At 39.1% G+C, this 13,842-nt stretch overlaps 1 protein-coding gene across 1 annotated transcript; it reads left to right on the plus strand.

Moving 5' to 3' along the window:
• Window positions 1-8,867: 8,867 nt before the first annotated feature.
• On the plus strand, window positions 8,868-13,722 carry LOC6577892 (tubulin polyglutamylase TTLL4). Its single transcript, XM_002003787.4, has 7 exons — window positions 8,868-9,030; window positions 9,536-10,195; window positions 10,874-11,324; window positions 11,405-11,785; window positions 11,893-12,079; window positions 12,143-13,322; window positions 13,383-13,722. The coding sequence occupies exons 2-7, from the start codon at window positions 9,563-9,565 to the stop codon at window positions 13,533-13,535; spliced, it is 2,985 nt and encodes a 994-aa protein (XP_002003823.1). The 5' UTR covers window positions 8,868-9,030; window positions 9,536-9,562; the 3' UTR covers window positions 13,536-13,722.
• Window positions 13,723-13,842: the final 120 nt, after the last annotated feature.

Genomic DNA, 13,842 nt, shown 5'->3' on the forward strand with positions numbered 1-13,842 from the left:
AGATCATGATGAGGCTGTTATTTGCTGTACTCGTATTTTGGCTGCCCAAGTCACGGTAGGTATTCACAATGAGCATGAGTGCGAGTGTGTGTGTTACTTGGTCCCCCATTGGCATCGCCTGACGCCCATTGTTGTCGTAATGCTCGACAAACCATGTGACATGTGTAAGTGATAGCGTTAATGCCGCTCTTAAGTAGTAATTACTACTACAATTGGGCTCTAGAGTTGAGTTTTGAGTTGGGTCTGTCGCTCTCAAAGAAAACTGTAGAAAAGCTGCTATCTAGGTTAATTACAGCCAGGAATTGCATAGCTTAAGTGGATTACAAATATTTTCAAATAAGCAATACAATAGTTGTGGAGAAACTAACTGCTACAAGATTATATACATAATGATACTATATATAGAGAGACAGCTGAATCGAATTACTTTGTACTGTTAACGATCCTTTTCCCTCTTCTTATGCGTCTGGTACTTCACCAAAATATGCGTGAGAGTTTCAGATTTACCAGGCGAGCAGTAGAGTGAAAAATTTTAGTTTATAGTAAAGTAACAGCGCGACGTATTTAATTTTCAGAGTGTTAACATAATCATGTTAATACTACTATGTTAATTCACTATTTTCTACAAATTTTCACCGTACAGCTCATTTCTGACCGTCTGGTACATCATCCAAATATTTGCTCTCAGCGACCGCAACTGCCGATCGTGAGGTTCCAGCTAAATATAAGACTGAGCAAACTATGCTGGCCTCATATCTTATACATGTACATATATATAAAACCATTATGAAGCATTATCATATTTAATTCACCACTTTTCATGTAGTACTCCAACTTCATGTTTTTAATCAAACTCTCAAACAAATTTTTTATTAATGCTCAATGCTCTTCAGATCTAGAAAACTAAAATTCTTAGTAAGGATATTCTATACCGGCGCTTAGTGGGCAATTCGAGCTTAATGTTATGGTTTTTGTTGCCGTTGTTGTTGTTGTTGTGTCTGTTGCTGCTGCTCAGTCAAAATTGAAAACCAAAACAGAGCCACAACAAAGCCCAAAGCCCAAAGACCAAATGCTCAAGTTCGTGTGAAGCAATAATTGCCCCCTAATCTCTGTGAGGCGAGTTTCTACGACGAGTTCCAATGCGCCTTTTGTTTTTATCAGCTAAATTAAGCTTTTTTATTGTTGTTGTTGTTGTTGTAGTTGCTTTTATTGTTGTCATAATTATTGTTTAGTGGCGCAGGATGCGCTTGTGTCCTGGCCGGATGCCCTCGTTCCCCTGCCCTCTGCCCTCTCCCTGCGCTTCGACTTCTTCATCAACTGCTGCCTGCTAAAATACAAATGTTGTACATAAATCGCGCGCACAAACGAATGGCCGTAGCGATTGGGTCTGCGGGATTAAAGAGCAAAAGATATCGAATTACACACCTGACGACGCGGCCGACAACGCAGTCCCGAAATCGGGGCGGGATTGGCTGCAGGGGACAGAAGAGGTGGATAGCAGAGAGCAGACAAAAGCTAAGCCAACGTATTTTATGTTGAACTTTCATTCGGCAGATTTTGCGTTGCGTTGCAGCTCCAGAACGCAGCTCCAACATTTGCCAAGTGTCAAAGTCAGCTGGCTAGCTGGCTTGGCCGGCTGGCTTGGCTGGAGCTAATAACCACAACGATGCACTGCATCCAGCTCGGCATACTTTATGGGCATTAAAAATTCAAGTGGCAGCAATTTTTTTTGCCGTTTGGCTACATCAAAAAAGCGAATGCCGCTGCCGCTGCTGCTGCCGCTGCGGGCAGTGGAGCGGGGCCAACTGGGGGCACCCAATTTAATGTGTCGGCGTGTTTATCGGCTAATGAAGTTGACAACACGCGGATTAGCGCATTTAGTTGCCAACTGCTGCGACTCCAGGCTCCAGTTGCCACGACTACCGAACCTCGACGCTCGACGGACGACGGGCGACTCTGGTCTCTCCTTTCTCAACTCTCGACGCTCCAGTCTTTGGCCAGCTTTTGGCATTAGCACAAACAACATAAGTTAATAACGATAACGATGAATATTATTTTTATGCACAAATTGCGGTACCTGGTCCTGGTCGGAATGGTCGAAACCAGAGCCTCACTGCAATCATCTGCCATCCTGTCGCCCTCTCTCTCTCTCTCTCTCTCTATATATATATATATATATATTATATATATATATTCGACCTCTCTCTTTCTTGTGCCTTCTCTATTTTAGCGGTATTTTAAATAAATAGCTGCTGTGGGAGCTTAGGCCAACTACAAGCAGCATGTGGCTCAGACTTTAGCTCTTAATACCCTATACATTTTTATAAATTAGTAAGGGGTTGATATATATGCAGTCAAGTCGAGAATAAAATTTCCCATATAAATAAATAAAATAAATTTCTATATTATGTATTTATAACATCTATATTATCATCTATAATAGAATCTACATCATATAAATTATCATCTATCATTTATCATCGAGTATCATTAATTCATTGTTTCTTCTATATATATTATCTCCCCACGTTTACCTCATTTATTCATCTATGAATGTTCTCTCTTCTCTTCTCTTCCATATAAGATTAGCTAAAAATGTTTATTCAACTTAAATTCTCTAAACTACAACTAAGTTTCTCTATATTACAGGGTAAGCCATAGTCGATCAGTTGCGTTCCTAGCCTAGCCGGCTTACCTATATTTGCTATTCATGGCAAATGTAAATTGTTGTCGTGTCTTTTATGTTGTTGCCCGGCTCCATTTCGATTGCATCTGGTTTCTGGCCTGTGGTGACATCGCAAGTTATACGATGTGATAAGACAATAAATATTTTTACCATTTACAGTTCAATTATGAATTCGTTTGCCATATAAGCCATATAAATTTGTCATAGCAACGGCTGTTGAACCACGTCGTCTCTGAACAGCGGGGAAGACTGGGGATCGATCGATAACTGAGGCAGCTGAGGCTAGTTTCTGTCTCTCGATACAACCAGTTTGAGAAGCTGTGCAAGGTCTATAGAGTTTAGTCAAAGAATTTCATATAAATAATTATGTTCTAAATATTTAAAACTTTTACAAAAAAAAAAAAAAAAATATACAAAAATTAATACTAATTTGTTAAAATATAACGACAAACTCTTTTTTAGCATTGATTAAAATAGAAGCTTTGTATTATTTTGATCAGAGGTAATAATATTCTTTGTTTATACTGTTTATAAATTACATATTTAAAATGTATAAATACAAATCCTCAAATAAAACGAATCGCAAAAAATTTCAAGATAATTTTATAATAAAATATAATTTAAACATTTGCGTAAGCATTAAGAATGAAAAATATATTAAACATATCAAATATTTTGTATTTTATTTATGTAAATTTATTGCGCTAAGAAAGTTAAGTTAAATAAGTCAATAAATATAAATGTATTCACATTAAAAATATGAACTATGTTAATATTTATGTACATATATAAAAACTAATAAATGAAAATATTTGAGAAAATCAATAAAAAAAAATAAGCCTTAGACTTTCTACGATGTGTTCCTATGATGTAATATCTGTTCCTCCACAATATATGTATATCCAATATATGTTCTTCAATAATACATTGATTACTTCAAAGTCGTAAAAGTTTGCATTCCGATTTATACACAGCGACAGCTGCAAACGACCTCGAATTTTCCACATGTGGAAAAGCTTCGTTTGCTAGCAAATATTTATAATAATTATATACAACAAATTGTGGCGCATCGGGAATATGACAAATGAAATCATTTTGGGAGACATTGGAGGACACCGAAGAGCATGGAAATACGCGCAATTTGTGTACAAACATGCGACAATGAAAGCCAACTTTGTGGAAAACAAATCGTGCATGCAAGACCCGTAATTACTGCCCAGCTCTAATGAAGGATGCGTTAAAGAGGCTACCCGGCAGGTGTGGGGCAGGGCGGCTCGGAGGGGAGGCAGTTGAACGCGTGCTTCATAATTCATGCCTTCGAAGCCTAAAATTAAGTTAAATTGCTCGGGAACCGCACAAGCGGCCAGCCCCACTTGCTGAGGCGGTGCGTACTGTCGGCTGGGTGGTTGGGTGGTTCGGGTTGGGGGTGTTGAGTGCCATGTAATTTGAGCCAAGTTTTAAATTGTTAACTACCTCGACCGAGCTGTGCGTGTGAATGTGTGTGTAATAGAGCGTCACCAGCGAGCGTCAGCAGCTGCTGCGTTCGCAGGTGCACTTCCTATTCATTGCTTACTTACATCATTTGTTTGGCCCAAGCAGAGCCCAAAGCCCAAAGCCCAACCCCAATCACCGAACCCTTAACTAAAATCACAGCCCACTCTCTCAGTGTCACGTGGCGGCAGTTGGCCTGACATCGATTGGCTTTGGGCGCATCATCTGGCTGCAAATTAATTCCATCTTCTATAACTCGGCACAAAACGCTGTCAAAATATTGAATATCTTTATGTATATGTACATATATAGACAGATATATTTATGTATACATATATTTCTGCATATATATTTTTGCTAAATTATCAACGTCAAGCAAACAGTAGAAAAGGTAGAATCTTTTTTTTAGCATAGTGCAGACGATTTAATACCCTTACAAATCCCCAGCTCAAGTTTTGTGCAAATATTAAATAAATATTATTGAATTATTTTTGTATAATTATTAAATTAATTTTATTCAATAAATAATTTAGATTTATTAAAAATTCATTTATTTTAATCTGCATAAAAAGATACTTACAATTTATTTATTTTTTGTTTGCTATTATTATATTATATATTATACAATAATAATATCATATATTCAATTTAACTTATAAAATAATACCTTTATAAAAATAATAAAAAAAAATAACTATAACATTATAAACAAATTAGTTAACAATTAATAATTACATTAAATTTTTTAATAAGTTTTACAAAATTCTTAAATGACTTATTTAACAAAAGAATAAAAGGGATATTCACAATTGATCAGAAAATCTAAAAAAAACAAGCATGAATAGATTAACTAAAATACCCTCCGAAAGAGCATTAGCAAAAATCCGACATAAAATTCGCATTCGCGAAGTCGTGAACAGCCGCAGCATCAACTGGGAGCGTTTAAAATTTCCGCAGAAGCCAAAGGTAGCCCGAGCCGAGACAGCCCCTTTGGTAGCAGAACCCGATCCAAAGCCCAACACAAGCTCAGACTCAGATTCAAATTCAGCTCAACACAAAGAGCGGGTGCGAGGGAGAGAGAGAGAGAGTCCGAGTGAGAGAGCTGAATGCATAACGACTATAAATTTCCAATTTTATTTTAGCTGTTGCCGTCACAGTGAAATGGCAGCGAGAGAGGTAAGGCTTATGGGCATTTTTTTTTTTTTTTTAGATTTTTTTATTTTTTTATTCAAGATGAGACAGCATGAAAACAAAATAAGCTATAAAATTAATCGTCGACTTAGCTGCCGATTAAGTTTATACGACCATCGTAGATAGCATCCATTTTGTGTTGTGTTGTTTTCGCTGCTTTGGCAACTCAACAGCGAACCGAACCATGAATTTTGATGGCCTCCACCATAAATGGGCAGTCGAATGAGTTTTGGGCGTCTATTGAAATGAATTGGAAATCATCAACGAATTTGTCACAATTTGTATTTGATGCTATAGAAATTTGGGCAATTATAAAAATCATATTGTTGGCCGATAGAATTCTTTATAAAAGAGCTAATGATTGGAGCGATTATATGGTGTTAAGTTGAGTTAATGGAAATACAATATAAAATATAGTACTTACTACGTTTGCTTATAATTGGAATTAGGAATTTCAATTTCAGGTTTTACTTTCGAATAATTAAAATTTTTTATCTTGATAATGGCAATACATGAATTCGTCTTCCAATAATATTATTTATTTACCTAGTACTTAGTACTCATCACTTATAAATACATATGTATATACATCGATATCATCCTCACTATAGATCATCTTGAAGGATTCAGTATATCAGGCACTCTCGCTGTTAACATCTGTTTTTCTTTCGCTGAACAATTGAATTAGGTAAGAGATACACCCAGCTTTACACCTTTTGGCACTCATTATTCGAGTGGACATTGTTCGCAAAATGCCGACGTCTTAACCAGCTGAAATGGATCTGATTGAATAGAATAGATGTGGGCTCAGGTGAGGGCATTTGCTGATGTAACACGCATGCGATTAGATCGAAAACCATATGAGGGAAGCACAAATCAGCCATATATGTATACATAATCATCTATATAGATCTGCAGCGAAGGGAGGGGGAACCCTTTGTAATTGAATAAAAAGTGAGGTAGCTCAGTTTCGTCTTATGCACACCTTGAACACTGTAAACTGAGCTCTAATCAATGTGCGAGCATCGAAATCCTTTTCAAGGCGGCTCAGGTTTATCAAAAAGGTGCCGATAATAGGCAAAAGGCTTGCCCGAGAGAGAGGGAGTAGTAGAGTTAGGAGAGGGTAATGTACCCACAGAAAGGACCCAAAGCACACACATGTCATCAGTCATTGAATAGACCCAAATTGGTTGGATCTATGCGAAGTGCATTGTGCAAATTAATTGCATTTTCGAATTCGAAATTCGATATTCTTCAGAGAATACCGCCTACACAATTCCCGATGTGAAACTCTAAACTTGAGCAGCGAAACAGACTTGCGGAACGCCCTCGCCCCATAATGAAGAATGGAATCAATGGAATTAATTTTATTTAATTAACAATTATACGGATTATTAATTATATTGAAATAAAAAGTTAGAGTAATGGTTAAAGTAAATGGAATAAATAGAAAAGTATAAAAAATTTAAATATATTCAGATTTAGAATATAGAATCACTTTATCAAGTTCATTTACATTGTTTGCTCGCATCTCTATCTTCTAGCAAAAGCTGAGAAGAAACTAATTGCTGGCTATGTATGTAAATTTTAGCAAAATATTCAAAATAATTATATATAATGTATAATATACAAATATTTATTATAATATAATTACATTAAAATGAAACCTTTCCCAAGGCTTTCCGTCAGCTCATTGTTAGATTGATTAAAGCTGAATTATTTACCTCTGTTAATTAACAATATTTATTGATCTGTGTTAATTAATAATATTTAATAAACACGTAGCGCGATTATCGCACAAAGAAATGAAGAGTAAAATGAAAATGCGAGTGACTAACTATGAGGTAGGCTGAGCCCACACACAAGCTGGAGCGGAGGCTGATTCGGTGGCGGTGGCTGGGCCCGGGGCACATGTCCATATCTACATCTGCCATCCTGCAGCCACTGCACCGCAATATGTCTGAGAGACAGACGCACGCACGCACACACACACACACACACACACACAGAGGAACACGTTAAACAATTTTAGAGATGAAGATAAGTTCATCATCAGCCAAACGGGCCAGTTGGACGAGCCGTGTCTGGTCTTTGGTCTCGGGTGTTGACGTTTTGTAGGCGGTGCCTCGAGTGCCGTTTAAACGCTCATAATGCCGCCACAACTTATCGACAGATTTATATCGTCTCTATGTGTGTGTGTGTCTTTGTGTGTGTTTGCCGCACAGACAGATTCTTATGGTCTGCTCTGTTGCAGGGCTTTTGAGTTTTGACCGTTTTGCTGCAGGATCGGCGATAAATCACTTTGTACATCAGAATCAATAAAAAATTAAGAAATCATGAAAAACGATTAAATGACTGACCAGCAACTACCCTGCAAGCAACGCGGCATATAGACAATTTGTTTCCTGGAAAATTATTATTTGCAATATTAGGGCAGTAAATTCAATCAGTAATATTCATGTACATACATACATACATACATAGTACATATATAACATATGGACAGGTTGCACCCAGTTTATGGTGATGGTAATCAAATTATAATGCATTGATGAATCCAATTATTTTCATTAAGTTTATAATACATATCAAATTTATTACATACATATATTATCTATTGATGAAATGATGTGCGATTATCTATTATCGAATATAATGATTAGGAACATAAGAGTCGTGCCAGATCGCCATAGACCTATATATGGTAATTTAAGGCTCTATATATGCAACATATGTTATATATGACATCATCGACTACATTTACTATCTTAACTGTAGAGCTATACTGTAAAGCTTTGCTGTAGAGTCTTGATTTACAAAGCGATAAAGCGAATCTCATAATTTTCGCGACTATCGATTATCGATGTAAATTCAATTTGACAACTAAGCGATATAGGGCTCTTAGCTCATCTTTGAGAAAATTAGTCTAAAATTGCATTTCATTTGATTTGTAAAAAGAAAACATAAGAATTTAGTTGCATAAGCCAATATATCCCACCGTCAATAGTTACGTGGTATTAAAAGAAACAAGCGGCAGAAGGTGTTTAAATTGAAATGTTGATGTCTTCATCATGAGCGGCGTTTGATCTGAGAATTCGTTCCACTCATGTAGGTCGATTCCAGCTACTTTTATGTGTTTGTGTCCATTGTGTGTGCATTACAGGTAGGCGCTGACATTAAACCTGACTGATTTACGTGTTTGCAAGTTGCAGCCGAAAGGAATTTATGACCCATTAAATTAACATATACTCAACATAATTATGCTATAATACTTTGCTGTTTATTTAAGTTGTTATACCACTCAAGAGGTTTGTTTAGTAAAATTTCCCCAAGCATGGCATAAAATTTATATTTAAATGGGCGCCAACGTATGTAAAATATTGTTCTACAGCACTGGTTGCTTGGCCACACTTTGCGTTGGGCTACATTGCTTTCAAGCATCACCGTTAGTATTTTATGTATTTTGGTATTATTATAGTTTAGGCTGCTCGGTCACTTCGTTTCAGCTTGTTGTTGTCTTAAGTCGTCCGGCTTTATGTTTGAAAATAAATAAAAATTCGTATTTTCGATCTAGTAATCTAATTAATAAAACGCAAGCATATTTTCGGTTTGCTTGCTCGACTATACTAACAAAATTAATTGTGCGCGTGTAAATGTAAAAGGTGAGTGTGACAAGATATCACAAGATATTCACAAAAACAGCGCCACGCCGGCTGCTCAAAAACCAACAACAACAACAACAGTTAAAAATATAGAAGCAAAAACAACAACAGCAGGAAGAAATTGCGCGCGCTTTGAATTTGCATTTTGAAAGGCGCGCTAGAGTCAATTGTTGCGTTAATTGTGTATTAGTTTCTCTCTTATTATTTGATTTGGCCAGCGCCCAGCGATCTTGATTCCATTGATACGCGTCTAATTAAATAGTCTATAAACGAGACCAGCGAACGCAACCATAGCGGACTATGCGACGCGTCGGGGCGTCTGTCGATTGATCTTGGTGCTGTGCCATATCGAAAATAGCAGCCATTGACAACGTGCCGCGGCAGCAGCAGCATCACACACAATCAGTTAGCTGAAGTAATGGCGCTCATCACATAATGCAAACAGAGATTTGCAAAGTTTCTGCTATTTGGAGATATGTATTTATTTTGGCTTTCCCACTTGCAGTTATCCAAAATTTTCTGTGAAAAACCTATGGCACAGATCACAACTGATAAAAGGTCAACGCCGACGATGCGTCCACATACAACATCAGGTAATGTTGCATCGGCCACTGCCTCTGCCACAAAGGAGAACACGGCCAGACATCATACATCACAGACCCGTGGCAAGGGCATTGAAATTTTAGATTTCCATGAATCCTGGCTAGAAGAGGTCGAACTCTACAAGGACAAGCTGGTGATGTGCAAGCAGCTGTCTCAACACAATCACCAATCATCCGCACATCAATCGTCACACCAATCATCGCATCAATCCCACAACTATAGCCCCTTTAATCCAACCCGACTGTCCCCACACACGCGGAGTGTGGCTGGCCATTCCTCGCCCGTGGCCAGTGCCACCCATGCGGCCGCCGCAGCAGCAGCCGTAACAACCGCCGCTACGGCATCAACTGCCGCTGCCGCTACCAAGTTGATTAAGGGACAAATACAGAAGACGTCGCATCTGGCCCACAGACGATCAAAGTTGTCGGATGCTTCAAATGCAGCCATTGCCAGCTCAGCTCAGCCCGTCAAGTCAATGACGACCCGCATCCTGCCGAAGTTGAACTCTGTGCCAGCTCCTGTTGTTGGTGTCCTTCAATCAGAGCCGTATAAGAAAGTCCAGGTGCGTAGACTAAATCTAAAGCGAAATGTAATTTCCTTTGATATATATGTAATCGCCATTTATATATATATTTATGTATCTGTATTTTGTCTTACTAAATCCAAAAGATCTATGCCATATATTTAACTAGTTACGCTGCAATACTACTGCTTTATAATATAAATAATATCATATTATAATCCCTCCTTTCATGTGTTACTATATCATAAGATATTATAATCGAAACCATCCAAAACCGTCATACTACACTAACAAAGATCTTACCCGAAGGTCATTGCTAAAGCTAACGTTTAATGATCTGTTGTATATCTCTCTAAGTCCGAATGTCTTATAGTTCATACTAAATGAACTGTCAAAGAAAATATTATATTATATACTAATCCTATGTGAGCTTTATGGATCAATATTCTCACCCTTCCATAGATCTACAAAGATCTATATGATCTTAATACCTTTCATAGATCGCCGCAGTTAGACTAACAATTCATCCACTATATCCTTGATTTATATATATACTCGTGAATGCATTCAACTATGTTCGGCTTGCTGAATATATTTTTATCTGTTTTGATCATTCAACATGCTGCCTGCTTACCTTTCCCCCCTTGTCTGTTGCCTGTTTCCTGTGCGTGTGCTCCCCCCGCTGTGCTTTTTCGGCTGCCAAATGCTAACACACAGATGCTCTTGAAGCGTGCTCGAGAGGATGCGCTTGCCAAGAATTCAACGAACAGCAGTGCCAACAACAGCAACAACAGCAAGCGCTCCAATAACACGGGCTGTCCAAGTCCACCTCGGGGAGGAATGGCCCACAGCTCGAGTGCCACGACAATTAAGGCGGCCAGCAAGATTGTTGTGAATACGTTCCATGGCAGCAGCATGCTGAATGGACAGCAGCATGACGAGAAGAGTAAAATACTTACCCAAAACGGCCTGACCAAATCGGCTGCCTCGGCCCTGGAAACGTCGCTCTATGCATCGCTCTATGCTCAGCCATCACAGATGCCATTCCAATGCCTGAACTCACGGATCGCATCCGGTGAGCATTCGAGCAACTACATGGGCGTCTCCTTGAACAAATGCGTTAGCATCAACCATGAAGGACGGCAAAACGATGATGATCCCTGCGGTGGTAAGAGCGACAAATCTATATAGATATATATCCATATTTGAATGGAATATTTTATGATTAACCAATTGTGCTCTTTGCAGCAATTGACGAAATTACTAGCTATGACGATTCGGATTCGGATGAGGACTATGTGGGCACACCGTTTTATCTGGAGGATGATAACGATGAGACTAGCCAAAGCCGTCATATACGACTTAAACTGGAAAAGGGACCATCCAAGACATCGGTGGCAACGACAACCACCACAGACTCCGAAGTATCTGTATACTTCAAGCCGGATTCTATATTATCGCCGAGTCTATTCCCAAATGTGCCTCCCTATTTAAATTTCACATCACATGCCGATAAGGGCCCACCCATGCCGGCTGCACTGCATCGTGTGCTCAAATGGAAACTCAGTCCGGTCATGCCAAAGATTGTGAAGCGCGTGGTACTGAATTCTGGCTTTCGCATTATCAAAAGTAAGTAGATCCGTTAGAGGTACTCTAAATGGCCAGACTTAATGAATAGTACAAAATAGATTACAAAATTTAACATTTATTCATCAAATATAAATATTCTTGAACAGATACCACAGACTGGATGGCCGTGTGGGAGAAGCATATGAAGAGTCCAGGCTTCCGTACGATACGTTCGCATCAGAAATATAACCATATGCCCGGCTCATTTCGTATTGGTCGTAAGGATACAATGTGGCGCAGCATTGCAAACAATATGAAGAAATTCGGTAAAAAGGAATTTGGAATCATGCAAAAGTAAGTAAATTAAATAGAAGACTAAGAAATCCAAGCTAATAAGGCTATGTTCTACCTCGACAGATCGTATATAATGCCTGATGATTTGGAACATCTGCGTCAAGTGTGGCCAAAGAACGCTTCAAAGCTGACCAAATGGATTGTGAAGCCACCGGCGAGTGCGCGCGGCACTGGCATACGCATTGTGAACAAGTGGAGTCAATTCCCCAAGGATCGCCCATTGGTGGTGCAGAAGTATATTGAACGACCGTTGCTAATCAATGACAACAAGTTTGACATGCGACTGTATGTGGTGCTGACCTCCATTAACCCGCTGCGCATCTATATGTTCAAGGATGGCTTAGCGAGATTCGCCTCCGTCAAATACAGCTCGGAGTTGGGCAATCTGGATGAGCGCTGTATGCATCTGACGAACTATAGTATAAATAAGTTTTCACAAAATTATACTAAGAACGAGGATTTCAATGCGTGTCAAGGACACAAATGGACACTGCAATCTCTGTGGTCCTGCCTAGAGAATCGTGGTGTCAATACGAAACGCTTATGGGCAACACTACGTAATCTGGTTATCCGCGGCATAGTCAGCGGCGAATCGGGCTTGAATCGTATGTATCGGCAAAACGTGAATTTCCGTTACAACTGTTATGAGCTGTTCGGATTCGATGTGTTGCTCGATGAAAACTTGGTGCCTTGGTTGCTCGAGATTAACATATCACCATCACTGCACTCGGAGCTGCCGCTCGATTTGCACGTGAAGGGACCGTTAATCCAGGCCGTATTGAATACGGCTCTATATCAAGTGCCGCCCAAGCTGAACGAACGCCAGCAGCAGGAGATACTGGAGGAGCTGCAGATGCAGGGACCGCTGGTCCACGACAAACGAATCTTTACCACCTGCCTAACAGCCGAAGAGGTGCGTAAGCATAACCACTTCACCAGTCGTGCCATTGAGTTTCGTGAGGAATATGTGGATACCATATTGGACAATCTGCTGCCAGATGATGTTCGATGCCTTATTATTGCCGAAGATGAGCTGGCTCGGTGTAAGCCACTGGAGCGCGTCTTTCCAACGCTGGGCACACACGTTTTTCTACCTTATTTTGAAAATGCGCGCTACTATAACCGCTTACTAGATGCTTGGGAGACCAAGTACGCCAAGAATCGTGAACAGGGCATTGCATTATTGTCGCGCTTCTGCAAGGATAAATATCATTTGCAGGTCTCCGAAGCAGCGATGGAGAAGGTAAGTGTTGCGATTGTTATGAAATAATTTAGATTATTATTTTCTATTGCAATGTCTTAGGAACCAAATGTAGCTCTCACTGAGATCGATATGCTGCATGTGAAAAAGGATGAAATTCTGGATAACCCGACCAATTTGCCGCTCATTAAGGCAGCTGAGAGTAGTCATGCAGCTTTGCAAGCAGCCATGGCCTTTAAAGCATCACATCATTGACACCGGAAGGCTGACCATAAGTTCAATCAGCGACTCTGCGCCAAGAATCCATTGTCTATTTGTTAATTCGTATTGGTGCACATGATAACAGTAACTATACTAACTCCAGTCTTTTAAACACACGTTGAATTCTACAAAATCAAAGTAAAATCTTTACCGGTTAATATATTTTCTACACAACACAAAACACAATTGGTTTTTTCTGTACCTAACATTTGAATTTAACTGCAGTTTAACGTATTCTGCTTGCTATCGTTATCGATTATTGAGTTGGTGTATCTAACTTAGAGTTCGTGTATTTAAGCTG

This window comes from Drosophila mojavensis, unplaced genomic scaffold (genome assembly GCF_018153725.1).
Source record: "Drosophila mojavensis isolate 15081-1352.22 unplaced genomic scaffold, ASM1815372v1 contig_49, whole genome shotgun sequence".
Taxonomy (NCBI): domain Eukaryota; kingdom Metazoa; phylum Arthropoda; class Insecta; order Diptera; family Drosophilidae; genus Drosophila; species Drosophila mojavensis.

Bases quoted from the DNA above. Each gene is read 5' to 3' on its own strand.
- LOC6577892 (XM_002003787.4), top strand. From the start codon at position 9,563: ATGGCACAGATCACAACTGATAAAAGGTCAACGCCGACGATGCGTCCA. The intron at 10,196-10,873 runs GTGCGTAGACTA...GCTAACACACAG, and splicing joins AGCCGTATAAGAAAGTCCAG to ATGCTCTTGAAGCGTGCTCG. The intron at 12,080-12,142 runs GTAAGTAAATTA...CTACCTCGACAG, and splicing joins GAATTTGGAATCATGCAAAA to ATCGTATATAATGCCTGATG.